Source organism: Armigeres subalbatus, chromosome 1 (assembly GCF_024139115.2).
Source record: "Armigeres subalbatus isolate Guangzhou_Male chromosome 1, GZ_Asu_2, whole genome shotgun sequence".
Lineage (NCBI taxonomy): Eukaryota > Metazoa > Arthropoda > Insecta > Diptera > Culicidae > Armigeres > Armigeres subalbatus.
Window position 1 is genome coordinate 233,676,958 of NC_085139.1, and position 16,822 is coordinate 233,693,779.

A 16,822-nucleotide genomic window follows, 5' to 3' on the forward strand; every position below is an offset into this window, starting at 1 on the left:
TTCCTCTTACGGACATGTTTCAGAAAAAACTTCTTGAATATTTTTTTTTGAATCGATCGATGAACATAAATATTCAAATAGATCATCACAGTTACGTCTTTTTGAGACTAAAGGCGAAAAATGCGTTACAACCCTGAAATCATGCGATGTTTTTCGTTTTATTTATGCCTCCTATTTCGCGTGGTTTTTCCTCTCTGGCCATCAACGGAGCCGGCTTGTTTGTTTCGTCTTTTATTTTTAACTTGCTTCGCCACCCACGCATCGGCAGAGGTGTCCTTTTTTGTTGTTTCTCGGTGGTTCTCGCGGGTCGCGGAAGAGCGCACTCAACACTGTGAAACGTTTGAGATTTTTTTTGTTTATCGGCGCATTCGCGACGCGATTGTATCTATTTATTTACGTTTACGGTGTGTTTTGTTGTTTGAGGTTGTTTGGTTTCATTGACAGCCATCTTCGTTGTCAAGCTGTCATTAATCGGCTTGCGCCGACCCGGTGACAAGCGCGGTGTCATCATCATCAATAGACATAGACCGCTGTCATCATTGAAACGCAGTATGAAAAAAAATATAGCCCAGGACATCCTGGCTACGATCTGGCGATGGGCTAAACAATAGGATGTGCGCCGAAAGAGGAGTGCGGAAGCAAAAAAACCTCTGATGGAACGAATGTCATCCTTCCTGATGGGAATCGCAAGGAAAAGGTAAACGACGACGACGACAGAGTGGAGTGTAAAACAAAGATGTCGGAATTTTTCTTCGAAGATTTTGACGAACTGTTGTTGATTTATGTAAGTGAAAAATGTGCCGTCGATTTGTAGCTTAAAAGTCGAATTAATTTGAATGCGTGAATGTTTGCTCTAATAATTGATGTAAAAATTGGTGCTGTACAGTTGCGATTTGATGGGGAAATCAGTGTTTTGTGAAAGTAAAGAAATCGGTCGCGTTGTCAAGTGTGGGTCGTAGTATCATAATTTTTAATACCTGGCTTTCATTGGGCGATGATAATGATTACTAAAATCCCATTTAATGGCATGTGTCTTGCTCAATTCCATTAGAAGTAATAGTTGTGAATGCAGACTCAATTTCCTAGTAATAATTGCAAAAAGTTGAGTGTGACTGAATAATGTCCTACACGGAGCTGGAGTCGGGTTATCAGGGCCTGAAGCAGGACATAAACAGCAGTTGCGGATTGGGCGGTAGTAGCAATGGCAGCGAGGGCAACGGTAGTGCCAATCAGACCCCATCCGGACGGCCCGGATTCTACGTTGGGGATGATGGTGCCATTATAACCATCGGAAGGGTAAGTATTGAAGCAATAAGCCTTTTGAACTGAGTCATTCATTAGTATAGGTATCTGATATCGATTATGAAGAGGTAGGCTTCAGCAAGTCAAGCGGAAGTTACATAACACAAGGGGAAGGATTCAGTGTGCTGCATGTAGGTCTCCATGGTGGGCCGCTAGGGTTTCTATCTGTTTGTGATAATTTTGCGTGGGTAAGGACCGTTGTAATAGTTTTACTTCATACCTTCATTATTGATGGGTTGTTGAGCATTGGATTTGCATGAAGGCATCAAGCAGCGACGAATAGATTGATATCAGGGATGCCATGTGATTTTTGTATATTGTATTATTGTGCACCACTATTCCGATTACTAACTTACTATACCTAGGGTTTGGTTTAAATGACCTTTCCAAATCGGCTGCACATTGCAGTTAAATGACCTAATTTAAAACTATTCAATTATTTTAAAATAAGTGTGAAAGCAATGAATACCAGTCATTATACTGTGTGCTTTGGTAAATTTGTTCTTATATCTCATATCATATCATATCTGGCATCACCGGCTGCTATAAATAAATTCGGTACAGATCTTGAACCAGATGTGCGGCTCCTGCTGCTCAAAGTAAAATGCATACTCATTCAGTTTTGCGAATAAGGTTATTAGGTCAAGGACTTCGGTGCAAGCGCATCCAATTAGGAAGGACACATTTCTCCTGGGATGAATAAGTTTTGAATCCTTCATACACAACCAAAAAATCATCGCTTGGATTCATCTTTTTGGAACAATGTACGCAAATAACAATATCATTACAATATACTGCCGTGAATCGCATATTTGCCCCATATGAATAGGAAACCCAGCAAAGATGGGACAGATATGCGATTCACGGCAGTATATCACTTGCAAATCAAAGATAGATAGCAACCATTCCCCACAATAATATATACTTCTTAGTCTTCTTCTTCTTCACTGGCATTACATCCCCCACTGGGACATTGCCGCCTCGCTGCTTAGTGTTCATTAAGCACTTCCACAGTTATTCTGCAAGGTTTCTAAGCCAAGGTACCATTTTTACATTCGCATATCATAAGGCTAACACGATGATACTTTAATGCCCAGGGAAATCGAGACAATTTCCAATCCAAAAATTGCCTAGACCGACACCTGGAATCGAACACAGCCACCTTCAGCATGGTCTTGTTTTGTAGCCGTGCATCTTACCGCAAGGCTAAGGAGGGTCCCTTAGTTTAAAGAAATATATCGATACCCATAATTCATCCCAGAAAAACATTCCCTAAAATGTATCATTACTGCCGTCATGCGCATATTTGTCCCATGTTTGCTGAGATTCTCATGTATATGGGACAGTTATGAGTATAACAGCAGTATAGACATTCATTTGTTTTCTTATGAAACATCATTGCCAGACCCTGGGGCATACAATTGTAGGGGTGGTGGGGGTAAATCTGACACCCTAAGAACGATTCTATAACATTTCCCAGAATGCATTTTTTTTATACCTTTAAAAAGATTCCTGCAGTGAAGAAATAAGATTTAGGCAACTTAAAAATTGGAATAAAAAGAACGGCTCGGGAAAAAAACTACAAAGAAGTACAGTTCAATCTGATATAATATATTATGGTTATACAAAGAGATGCCCTTAGTTAGATAATGGATATTAGCATATTAGGGTCTCGCAAAGATATTTTAGTTACTAGATAAAGATTGTCGCTTCGGTTCCCTTTGTTCTGCTGTCCGAAACATGTGTGGTATCAAACTGTCAAATCGTATGTATTTTTTCTTCATTGACATTTAGATCCCACGCTTAATATGTTCGACCGTGTACTTTTCCCATGGTCAAAACCGAATGAGTGAATTTCTTCTTTTTTTTAACCGTTGTGTGGCCGGAAAAAACACCCTTAACAGGCCGGCAGGGTACCCACAAAACTAAACTGCTTATATCGCAGGCAATTTTCAATCTTCAAACTTCTTCTATCAAGTTGTTATAGGGATGGACCGATCCGGCCACTCTGATGTCCGGAGAATCTGATTTCCAGGGACAAGGCTTACTTAGATGATATTGGTCGTTGATTTCGGTAGGTAATCCGCAATCTGAGTATCAAACTTCTTGGAATTTTATCAGCAGATTGATCTTTATTGTTTTTGGTCCATCAGAAGTGCAAACCTTCGATTGGCGATTCCAGAACAGGTTCCTCGAGGGGTCATAGGTGGCCTAAAACATTTTTCAATGGAACATTATCAATATAGATATCAAACTTCTTGAAATTCCCTCCCCTCGGATATGTTATCTTGCCACGATGGGTGGGCTTACGTCATTAGCACTGATATGGCAATCAGAGACATATCCTGTCGTGGTGATATCACATGTTGACTATTTTTTGTTTAATGCCGCGTCACATATAATCCGGCATTGATGCACTGATTTTACGCATGTGCATGTGATTCAACGGACATCGTATCTTGGAGCCTTGAATGGTGGTGCAGACAGGTAGAGGTCCTTTTCATCAGTGATAATGATCTCTGCTATGCGGCAATACTTTTCTGAGGCGTTCCCTGATGATGATGAGTCGTAGCCACGCTTAAACATAGCTAGGTAGGAATTAACCAGTAGAAAATATCATCAAGACATTAATAGGGAATTGACTCTTGGATTCACTGAGTAGAAGTTTTATCAAAACTAGGAACGTGGCACCTTTTTATTTTGTTATGTCTTACTTTAAAGAGCCATAATTAAAAATACCACAAATTATAACGATGGTATGCAAACAATCTTTGTTTTACATTGTTTTCATTCTCGATATTTTTTGACGTAAACTACGTCTAAGGGGAAGACTCGGATACAGGAATGAAAATTTCCAAATTCGAGACCGTCACGAAATCATGTAAGATTTCAAACGTTAATAGCTCCTTTATTTCTTAATGGATTTTCGAGATTTTATTATCAATCGAATCGGAAACTCTCCAGCATTTTTTTAAGTCCATTGGAAATATTGATTATAAATGTAAAAACATTGAAAATTTCAATTCTTTACCAACCCAGTAAAATTTCAGAGTTTCGTTACGACCGCCGTCTGGTGCCGTTGGTTCTTGCGCTCTACTTTTGTGCGGTGATTCGCACAAAAAGTGCAACAATAGAACCAGAGCAATGACCGCGGTCGGAGCAAAAAAGGAGTGTTTATGAAATAAAGTGCTACAGATGCTGGACATGTTGATGTAAGCATTAAAATTGATTATCAACTATAAACAAATTTGGACTACTATTCAGGCAGCACCCCTTTATAATAACACTTCAAAAGTCACACAACAGTCGGAGAAAGTAAAGGCATCATCACCACTGCGGAATAATAAATTTGGGGTTTTTAAATTAAAATTTTAAATTGTCATATCCAACCATTTTCATATATTGAGTTACGCTAATTTTGTTCGTAACACAAATGAATTGGTGTGAGATCGAAGATGATTTGCGGAAAACTACACATTACACGTGGCAAAACGTTTACCAAAACGAACCTCGCCACCTCCCGGCCCCGACCCCATATATCTAATATCCCAATGGTTACTCGTGGAAGTGCAGATGACTCGTCGGCCTCTATTAATAAAAGTATCACGTCAAATATCATGTTGGTTCTCTTTGTATAGAAAAATATATTAAGCTCTTATTAGTGGAATGTATTAAACCGTCTAAGACGAATTAAGTACTGTCCATTTAATTCCACCAGTTAATTAACTGGTGGAATTAAATGGACAGTACTTAATTCGTCTTAGACGGTTCTCTTTGTAATTACATCTGGCCTGGCAGAAACAGAGTAACAACCGTGGAAGTCAATCATGCTCATAAGAGTGGTTCAAATTTTGACTTTTTCGCTCCCCTATGCTTAAACGGTGGCATCAGTTGTCTTTCTAGAACTTCCCTAATTTTTAGCAGAATTGGTTGTTATTTGACTTAGCACGCGCGATTTGAAGTTTGAGAATTACTATGAAAACAGTAACTTTTTTGGAAAACCGTTTTGCAATGTTGCTCATTAATATATAAAAATTTATGAGTACGTTGGCAACATAGGAAATTTAGCGAGCGAATAAATCGTTTTTGTTGCGAAACAATTTGCTGCTTGCAAGATTTTTTTTAAGGAAATACTAAATCGTGGGAAATTCAATTGAGCACGTAAAAGAATAACATATCAATAATGAGCATTTTTGCTTTCATTATAACTTTGCTTACGAAATCGATCGGTTCGCAACAACAACCGTCTTACAGATTAGGAAATATTCTTCGAAGTCTTCGGGTCAGTGACGGGAAATGTCATATCGATGTCATGGGACTAATTTGTTAATAACTTTTTTCTCAAGTAATTTACAATCGTATGTTTTATATAAACATAAAGCACTCAAAGGATGCTTAAAATTTGTCTAATAGGTCATTGCTCTAAAACTAAAATTTGCGGCGTGAGAGCCGCATTAGTGTCAAATGACATTAATGTCATGACATTCCGTGACATTTTTTTAAATTCGTTATCATGCCTCACACTGTATATTTAGAACAATGACCTGTTTGGCAAAGTTGTAGGATCCTTTAAGCATTACATGTTAATAAAAAATCCGAATTGTAAACAACTTTTGAAAAAAGTTATTAGCAAATTAGTAATAGCAACCCCATGACATTTTTTGACATTTCCCATCACTGCTTCGGGTTGATTATATTTAGGGAGAGATCCTCCAGTGCCGGACACATAATTCATTTGACAAAAAAAACTCTAACTATCCAAATTGTGTTTCCTTTTAAACCTTATACATAAAATATGGCCACTGATGATTCATACAAGCTATATTTGACAATTTGAACACGTTTTACGACGATGAATTTTGGAGAAAAATTTCACGGTTCAGAAAAATGTCTCCTTGTACCGGACACTATTGCATCAAATGTTCAAATATTGTTCAAATGTGACTAAGTTCCTGTTACATGAGTAAAGACATCATTCAGTATAATCATATTTGTCACGTGCTTCAAGCTGTAAATATTAAAAATTGTTAGTAGAGCTTATTTGACTCTTAAGCTAAATTTTTTTACATCTTCCAAATTCTCACCTTTTTGAATGTCCTCTTCAATTTTTGTTGTTGCTAATTTCTGTGGCTTCCTCAGGAAGAAGAAACAATTGAATTGAAATAAGTGTAGCAAAACAGGTGTAAAAATGGCTATGAAAAATCTCATTGTCCGAACACCACAATTACATGGTACATCTAACAAATCGTCATCATTATTTAAAATATGGCTAATATAGACCATCTTCACATAATCACCACATAATCACATTTAGATTGATTTTAATATTGTTGGTTCAAACCTTCTAAAATAAAGCGAAACATGAAAATTTTAAGCATTTTTATTCAATTTCAAATTTTGTACAAAGCTTACCACATGAAGATCTGATACCCATGCCGTTGGAAATTTAGGAGGTTCATCGAAACAGCAAATGTTATCATTCAAGCATAGGGGAGTCAAACTTTCAATCACTCTAAGCTCTAAGCAAATTAATTATTATCTTATGATTTACTTTACGTAGTTTACGTCGGGCGGTCGTATCTTGCATATAACCCTTCTGATTTTCTCGGAAAAAGTCACTATTTTCAACTATTTAGTTTAGACTAGATTTCGCTAAGAGTATCGTCGCCGAATGAAAAAAAAAGTTATGAAAAATTTTAACATTCATGTTGGACATGGAATGACGGATTTAGAAAAAATGACAACTTAGTACTTTTTGGCCCGAAAGCTGTTAGCTTCCTAGTGACTTCAAATTCACTCTGAATCTCGGTGTTCTTATTATGTCGTTTTCGGTTTTAAACCTGGGTCAGGTCCGACCCCGACTCTATGTCGTTTTCGGTTATTGCTGGGTCGAACCTAGTTCTGCCCCGGATCCGCTCTAACAGCTGTCAAAACGTTCGGTTATTCGTTCAGGTTGGATCGTGATCCGCACCAGATCCGACCCAAAACGAACGAGGTTCGCTCTGCCGATTTATCGAGATCGAACCTAGGTTCACCAATACATTCGAACACAAACTGTCAAACAGGTGTTTATGTTTACGCTAAAGGAAAATGAAAACATGAAAGACACGGAAGGGTGCGGATGGGTATTTGACTTTTAATCGTTTTTGTTTCTTTTGTTGAATTTATCAATTTTGTTGCTATCTTGCACGTAAAAATGGATTATTTTAATTGTGTGTTGTCTTCAAGTTTCTCTGATGGTGAAATGGGTTCAGATACCGACATATTTTTTGCAGATTACTTCAGACGGTAGCTCCGTTATAAACAAAATGATGGTTAAAAATTTTGATGATTTTTATTCACTATTACGTTGTGTATTCGATTATATGCTTTAGGTATAATTGTTCTCTCAATGGGAAAATAGCGTACCGGAGTATCGGATTATTATTTATACCAAAATGTTCATACCATTATTTTATTCGTTATTGCAGCTCTGTGAATAATTGGTTTAAGGTTAAGGATTTGAAGAATATAAACATAATGTATTAACCCTTTATATGGCAGTGATAACTATATTGCCATCAACTAATGATACGTTTTTCTGATTATTTACAATAGTTTTATTAATTATTCGCCTTGCAGAGGGTATATTTGCTACCTAGTAACACTCCAGATGATACTTGGCCAGAAAATAAATTCAAATATAAATTTAGGAACAGTTTTATATGAATTGAGCATAATTTGAGTGAGGAAGGAGGATTTTTAGATGTGATTCGTAAAAGAACCGACAAAAACATATTTTACCCGGTTGATGTTTATTATGTTGAATCTTCGTTATGTAGTGGAAAATTATGTAGAGAAAAATTATTTGCCTTTCTTGTATATTTGGTTTTTGCAGTTTTGGCGAAATCGCGGTTTATCCCAAAGGATCCCCTCTTGGGAGGAAAATACAAAAATGTTAGTCAACTCTTGTGCGATTTGATTCTTTGTTTTAAAATAAAAGGCCCCAAATCTCAATAAATTGTCTATTGAATTTTTTACAAAGTGTTTCCATATTTTCTTGTTCTATTACATTTGAATGGCATAATTGATAATTCAAATGTAACACAATCACTGTTATCCAGAACGCCACTTAGAACCAGTATAACAGTTTATCGGGAAACACGGATTGGCATAATTACCGGAAATGTTCCAGAGCGCCAAAATTCCTTCACGGCAATCTACATTGCCGTCGCAATTCATCACAAGCTTCTAATCACATAAATTTATTGATGGATTAACTGTCATTGTTAAAATAAACAATTAACAGAAGAAAAATCTGACTTCCCCATTCAATTTATATAATAAGAAACAAAATAACACTAATAACAAAATTCAAAAGATAAAATCTGTATAAAATCTGATAAAATATTTATATTTCTGCCTATCAGCTGGCAGTGCGAATTGAAAAGAAAACAGATGATAGGGCTTAGGATCTCACTAACACCATCATAGTGACTCGATCCCGATTCGTTTTTCGTTCGGTTATTCAGAGTCTGGGTCGGACCTGACCCAGGTCTAAAACCGAAAACGACATGAATAACCGAACGAAAAACGAATCGGGATCGAGTCAGTATGATGGTATTAGTGATAACTCAAGCCCTATCATCTGTTTTGTTTTAAATTCGCAGTTTTATCAACTGGCAGAAACAGACATATTTTATCTATTGAATTTTGTTATTAGTGTTATTTTTTTCTTGTTTTATGAATTATGGGGGAAATCAGACGTTTCTTCTGTTAATTGTTTAATGACTAAAATTACTATTAATCCATCAATAAATTAATGTGATTAGGAGCTTGTGATGAATGACGACGGCAATGTGGATTGCCGTGAAAGAGTTTATGCCAATCCGTGTTTCCCGATAAATTATTATGCTGATTCAATATGGCTTTTTGGGTAGTGATTGTGTTACAATAGATTTGAATTATCAATTATGTCATTGAAATGGAACAGAACAAGAAAATATGCAATACAAAATTTATTTAGATTTGGTGCCTTTTATTTTAAAACAAAGAATCAAATCGTACAAGAGTTGAACAGCATTCTTTTTTGCTATTTGCATTCTTTCTGCTATTTTTCTCCCCAGAGGGGACCCTTTGGGATAAATTGCGATTTCGTCAGAACTGCAAAAACCAAATATACAAAAGAGGCAAATAATTTTTCACTACAAAATCTAAACAGGAGATTCAACATAATAAATATCAATGGGAATAAATATATCTTTGTCGGTTTAATTACAATTAAAAACCTTTATTCCACTCAAAAATTATACACAATTCGTATGAAAACTGTTCCTAAATTTGTTGAAGGCAACATAAATGCTAAAGCCTTATAAATGGTTAATGCCAGGATTAATACATTATGTGTATATTATTCAAATCCGTAACCTTAAACAAATTATGCACAGAACTGCAATAATGAATAAAATAATGGTAAGAACATTTTAGTATAAAAAACTTTATAGCGGCAGATACTCTGGTACGCTATTTTCCCATTGATAGAGCAATTATATCTAAAGTATATGTACGAATACACAACGTAATAGTGAATAAATAGCAGCTACCTTCTCGTCACTGCATTTTATAAATCACATTTTCAACAAAATGTTCAACCCTCATTTTGTTTATAATGGAGCTACCATCTGAGGTAATCAGTCGATATCTGAATCCGATTCACCATCAGAGAAACTTCAAGACAGCACAACATTAAAATAATAAATTTTTGCGTGGAAGACAGCAACAAAATTGATAAATTTAACAAATGAAACAAACAAAATCAAATACCTACCCATCCGTGTCTTTTACGTTTTCATTTTCCTTTAGCGTAAACATAAACACCAGCTTGACAGTTTGTGTTCGAATGTATTGGTGAATCTAGGATCTCGATAAATCGGCAGAGCAAACCTCATTCATTTTTGGTCGGATCTAGTGCGGATCGCGATCCAACCTGAACGAATAACCGAACATTTTGACAGCTGTTAGAGCGGATGCTGTGCAGAACTAGGTTCGACCCAGCAATAACCGAAAACGACATTACAAGCATAATTTTTCATAACGTATGTAACAATTATGAGGATTCGAGAAATCCTTTGCAGAAAGTTGGCAAAACTTTTTCTAAAACTGTTTTAAAACTAAATCTTTTTTCAATACTTTTTTCCGCTGGCATGCGTCATTACATGACACGTAATAAGCGTGCTTCACATCAAATCTCAGTTCATTCAAATTCACTTTGAAAAACGATAAAATTATACATACACCGGTATGCTGCACGCACGTCGGTGTACATTGGTCGGTTTTCCATAGTGCACGATTGACGCAACTGCAGTTTTGTTTTGTTTTGCTTTTTTTGGTACATAGGTCGCTCTTAGTTCCCATATGTTAAAGCGACGTATGTAACAGTGACACTTCAAAAATTGATTTTTGACATACGTCGATTCGTAAAAAGATTGAATTAAAGAATTTGAAGATCTGAAATCAGTAAAATCGATGTGAACCCTTCTTCAAAAGCAGGTGCTTGCTGGGATTAAGGCAACGGTGGTTTGAACCCTTCTTTAAAAATAAGCGATTGTCAGGATTAAAACAATGGTGGATATGATCCCTTCTTCAAAAGAAAGCGCTTTTCGGGGTAAGGGTAATTGTGCATGTAATTCATTCTTTAAAAGAAGGCGCTTGCTCGGATTAAGGCAATGGTGGATGTGGTCCCTTCTTTAAAAGTAGGCGTTTGCCACAAATGAAGCAATGGTGGATGTGATTCCTTCTTTAGAAGTAGGCGTTTGTCCGAATTAAGGCAAAGGTGGATGTGTTTCCTCTTTGCAAATAGGCGTTTGTCAGAAATGAAGCAATGGTGGATATGATCTCTTTTTCAAAAGAAGGCGCTTGTCCGAATAAAGGCAATGGTGAATGTGATACCTTCTTTGAAATTAGGCGCTTGCCCGGATTAAGGCAATGGTCGATGTGAACCCTTCTTTAAAAATAGGTGTTTGCCAGGATGAAGGCAATGGTCGATATGATCCCTTCTTCAAAAGAAGGCGCTTTTCGGGGTAAGGATAATTGTGCATGTAATTCATTCTTTAAACGAAGGCGCTTGCTCGGATTAAGGCAATGGTGGATGTGGTCCCTTCTTTGAAAGTAGGCGTTTGCCACAAATGAAGCAATGGTGGATGTGATTCCTTCTTTAGAAGTAGGCGCTTGTCCGAATTAAGGCAAAGGTGGATGTGATCCCTTCTTTGCAAATAGGCGTTTGTCAGAAATGAAGCAATGGTTGATATGATACATTTCTTAAGAAAAAAGGTGCTTGCTCCGATTAAGGCAAGGATAGATGTTATCCCGGTGTCCTCCTTAGCCTATCGGTAAGATGCGTGGCTTTAAAGCAAGACCATGCTGAGGGTGACTGGGTTCGATTCCCGGTGCCGGTCTAGGCAATTTTCGGTTTGGAAATTGTCTTGACTTCTCTGGGCATAACAGTATCATCGTGTTAGCCTCATGATATACGATATTTTTGATAAATAGTATCCACCTTTCTGAAAATTGTCTAATATGTTGAATAATCCCTTTTATGAAAATAATTATACCGCAAATCCCTTTGTTACTAAATAATGCCAAATCCACGTTATGCAAAATTACCTTCTTTATATATTCTTTAGCCATCAGTAATAATTGGAATTTCCAGTTTTACTATTTCTGGGGAATGGTATATTCGGGCAAATTACATTCTGGCAAATGGCTTTCTGGCATATGGTCCATTCTGGCAAATGGGTTTCTGGCAAAAACCATTCTGGCAAATTGATTCTGGCAAATGGTTTTCTGGCAAATGTCATACAATCAACTATCTATCTATCTCTATATAAAACTCAATGTTTGTATGTTGGTATATATGTTTGTTTGTATGTTCCAGCATAACTTCTGAACGCATTGACCGATTTTAACCAAATTTGGAACATACATTCTTTATCTTAAGGAGACGACGATAGGGGGGCTATGAATGCTGTTTGGAAAAGGGGGAGGGTGTGGGGAGAGGGGTATTGCTTAGTTATCCATCAACTCAGTGTACTTTCTGAACATCTTGGCCGGTCTCAACCAAATTTGGGACACACATTCTTTATCTTAAGGAGACGACGGTAGGGGGGTTATGGATGCTGTTCGGTAAAGGGGGAGGGTGTGGGGGGAGGGGTATTGCTTAGTCATCGATCAACTCAGTGTACCTTCTGAACCCCTTGGCCGATCTCAATCAAATTTGGGACACACATTCTTTATCTTAAGGAGACGACGATAGGGGGGTTATGCATGCTGTTTGGAAAAGGGGGAGGGTATGGGGGGAGGGTATTGCTGGGTCATCCATCAACTCAGTATACTTTCTGAATCCCTTGGCCGATCTCAACCAAATTTGGGACACACATTCTTTATTTTAAGAAGACGACGATAGGGGGGTTACGGATGCTGTTTGGGAAAGGGGGAGGGTGTGGGGGGAAGGGTATTGCTTAGTCATCGATCAACTCAGTTTACCTTCTGAACCCCTTGGCCGATGTCAACCAAATTAGGAACACACATTATTTATATTAAGGATACGACGATAGGGGGTTATAGATGCTGTTTTGAAAAGAGGGAGAGTGTGGGGGAGGGGTATTGCTTAGCCATCGATCAACTCAGTGTACCTTCTGAATCCCTTGGCCGATATCAACCAAATTTGGAACACACATTCTTTATCTTAAGGAGACGACGATAGGGGTGTTATGGATGCTGTTCGGAAAAGGGGGAGGGTGTGGAGGGAGGGGTATTGCTTAGTCGTCGATCAACTCAGTGTACCTTCTGAACCCCTTGGCCGATCTCAACCAAATTTGGAACAAACATTCTTTATCTCAAGGAGACGACGATATGGAGGTTAAGCATGCTCTTTGGAAATAAGAGATGATATGTGGGGAGGGGTATTGTTCAGCAATCGATCAACTCAATGTAAGTCTTGAGCTTCATGAACGATTTGAACCAAATTTGTATCAAATATTGTCTGTCGTAAGGAAACGATTTTAGTGGATATTGGTAGGTCCTTTTAAAATGGGGAGGTTATGAGAGAGGGGTATTGTTTATTCAATTCAGCATAACTTCTGAACCCATTTACCGATATCCACCAAATTTGGAACCCATATTCTCTGTCTAGGACTGTCATAGCTGAACGAGAGCGGGTATATTTGTTAAACGAACATTTTAGTATACCTTTTTATCGCATGGGTGAATTCAAACCAAATATATGAACATGTATTGTTAACCCAAGGGAAACTATTTTAGGGAGGCTGGGAGGAGTTTTTGAAATGCGGGAGGATGTTGTGGTTGGGTATTGTTTAGATAACGACTTAATTTAAAATCCCTCTTATTTAGTTCATCCGAGGTTTTTTTGACATTGTACAATGATCCGAAAACAATTCCTCAAAAATAGCAAATCCTCGACAATAACATTTCCCTGAAAATGACATATCCCTGAATGAAGCAGGCCATTAACATAACACTGTTTGGCCTAAGGTCATTCAACATGAAGTGAATTTGGGATAATACTGAACAGAATCAGAAAAATCTTTCATAGAAAGCATGCATTTGCTTGGTATAAAGCAATGATAATTGTTACCCTTCATCGGAATCATAGTTTGCCCAGTGAAAAGCAATGAATAATGTGTTTCCTTCTGGATGGTGGATGTGATTGCTCCTTTAAAAGTAGGCATTTTCCCGGAATAAGGCAATGGTGGGTGTGATCCCTTCTTTAAAAATATGCGTTTGCCCGGAATAAGACATCGGTGGATGTTTTCCCTTCTTTAGAAATAGACGTTTGCCCGGAATAAGGCTATTCAAACCCACAATCCCTTCTTCAAAATCAGTCAATATTTCCAAAAGCCTTCATCAAATGATGAAGTATCAACAAGTAAACACAATTACACTGTTAACCAATTGGTTTTATGATTTTCCGATTATGAAAAAAAAACTGCGAACCAAACTGGCAACTCCGAGCAAGGCCGGGTACATAAAGCTAGTAAACTATAAAAACTCTACACCTTATCAATTGAACTGTTGAGTATTCTGATTCAACTTTTCAATAAAATTCTGATGTTGCCACTTCAATCCTACACAATTTTAGATACATTTCCTGTTGTTTCGAGGAAATCATTAGTGAGCGATTTATTAATCTAGTGATCATTAGTTCATAGCCAAAACTAACAAGCTTTTCATTTTTTTTTACAACAAATATGTTTTACTCACAAACATGTACATATATTTTGAAACATAAGAGTTTTTTTTAAATCAAAATGAAAAAAAAAAAAAATAATCATTGCTTGATACTGCACAGCACTTTGGGAGTAGAACATTTATTACGTAAGGGATCCCTCATAGAAAGATTAATTCATATTTTGTTTCGTAAGGAGCAAAATTACTGGTGTCTCGACATCTGCTCCGATAAATACTTAAAAAAATTCCAAAATATATTCTGATGACAATTTAGACATTCGAGATTGCATAAACTTTGGATATTCCATAAAGAAAATTCGTGAATTTTTAATTTTTTTCATTTTATGACTTTCCTGAATGTGTTTTTCCAGCGGTGAAAGGGGCGGAAAATGCAAAATAAATATATAGAAGAAGGAAATAAAGCAAACTCATCAGATTTCACTTGTCATAAAACGAACTATTCCATCACTTTGTAAACATTGATCAGTGTTTCATACTAGACTCGACTTGAGAGACTAAAGACGTCAGTACCGTCATTACTGTTGAGGTCAAAATACGTATACTTGTAAAGAATGTAAAGTAATGGAATCAAATAAATCATTACAAGTGAAGACATTCCACTAAATAAGCACACAATTTTCTTTCATCGGATTTGTTGAATAATGTTTTGGCAATTCATAATTCTTGCAGAATTTATTGCCCCTTCAAATTGGATTTTTTGGCCAAAAGATATAGGGGTCGTTCAATGATCACGTCACATGATTTAGGGGGGTCTAAGGACATTTACTAGATATACAGAAAAGCGTGTTCTAGAAATCTCAAAAAGTAGGGGACGTCATATTTGAATCGCCCAATAAGAAGGAGACATAATTTTTTTTTATTATTTGTATGGGCCTTATTAACTTTATATAAAAGTCAATATTTGTCACTGCAAATGAAATTCAAAGTCACTATTTTATCACTTTGTCTGGAGCTGAAAGTCACTATTTGGTTTGGTTCCTTTTTTCGCCAGTGTTGGTCACTAAAGTCATTATTTTAAACAGCATTGGCCAGCCCTGGGATGTTCCGGAGTTCCTGGACAACCACTTAGTGGCTTTGGCTTTCACGTTACTAGAGTAAATGATGTAAGTCACAGCAGTCGAGGACGATTACCGATTTGGTCACTACTCCTGGTGCTCCGGAACTTCCATAGTACCACTTGGTGTCCATTCGGGTTCAATTTGTTGTCCTTGCAATGATATTGCTCTCACAATGCTACAATAAGGGATCTCTAAGGTCATGGTTTTCTAGGACGGAATTCCAGAATTGTTCACCTCTTTGGATGTGTGCTGAAACTTCCAGAGGGCCACTTATTGGCCAAATCGCAGCTTCAAACGACGAAATTGTTCAACTGATCATTTCTCCGGATGTTTCTAAATTTTTGAAGAATCCATCCAAAATGTATGAGTCATTGTATTGATTTTGCACGCTCATGGCTACAACACTAAATTTTGAGAAAAGTCGCAGCTTTGTAACACAAATTATTGGAATCGGCTTTGGATGATTCGGAACTTCCGGAGGACCACTTGCTGGTGTTACTGGTCTACTTGAACATTATTTTGCCCTCATATTGCTATTTAAAAAAATGAACACTGCTCCGGATGTTCCGGATGTCCTCCTGGAGGACCTGTTAGTGGCCTCCTGGAGTTAATGACTGAGTGATTAGCAATAGTCGCATCTTACTGGGGAAAATGGGAAGAATCGACCATTTCTCCGGGTGTTCCAGAACTTCTTCCACTGGGGTCACAGAGATCAATGAGAGGTAAGATAGATAAAAAAAATGAAATGAGAAACCAGGCCTTTAGATTATTCAAAGAAGATTGATACCCATATTGTTGGGGTTTCATTGAAAAATGCTTATGACCTCTCCCGACCCCTCTGGGAACCTATTCTGAAAAGGCCACTCGAATGTTCACACGTCTGATGGGCCCGAGATAATCATAACATCAACCTGCTGCGGAAATTGATCCAAGGTCAGTGTTACCAAATCAGGACATGTCCCTGGAAATCTCGATTTCCTGGACATCAGCGTGACTGGGCTGATCCAACCCAACAACATCACAATGAAGAAGAAAATTCAGAATCAAATGACCCCAAAACTGTTGGAATCGGTTGAAAATGTTGGAATCGGTTGAAAATTGCATAAGATACAAGAATTTCAGTTTCGTGGGTACCCGTGTACCCTGGTGGCCATTTAAAGGGTAAATAACAGTCGTTACCCTTTCCTCCACCCCTCCTAGATCAAAACTTCCGTTAA

At 37.4% G+C, this 16,822-nt stretch overlaps 1 protein-coding gene across 5 annotated transcripts in view; it reads left to right on the forward strand.

The window, feature by feature from the left end:
- The first annotated feature begins 235 nt into the window (after nt 1-235).
- Nucleotides 236-16,822, forward strand: part of LOC134205888 (inositol hexakisphosphate and diphosphoinositol-pentakisphosphate kinase 2) — a 95,934-nt gene continuing 79,347 nt past the window's right edge. Inside the window, exons 1-2 of one of the 5 annotated variants that reach the window (XM_062681573.1) lie at nt 237-784; nt 1,052-1,296. In XM_062681573.1, coding sequence (XP_062537557.1) covers nt 1,120-1,296 — 177 coding nt within the window. In that variant the 5' untranslated portion in view covers nt 237-784; nt 1,052-1,119. Of the gene's footprint in view, nt 1,297-16,822 lie in introns of all 5 variants that reach the window. The other 4 variants (XM_062681574.1, XM_062681576.1, XM_062681575.1 and 1 more) reach the window with 4 other exon arrangements.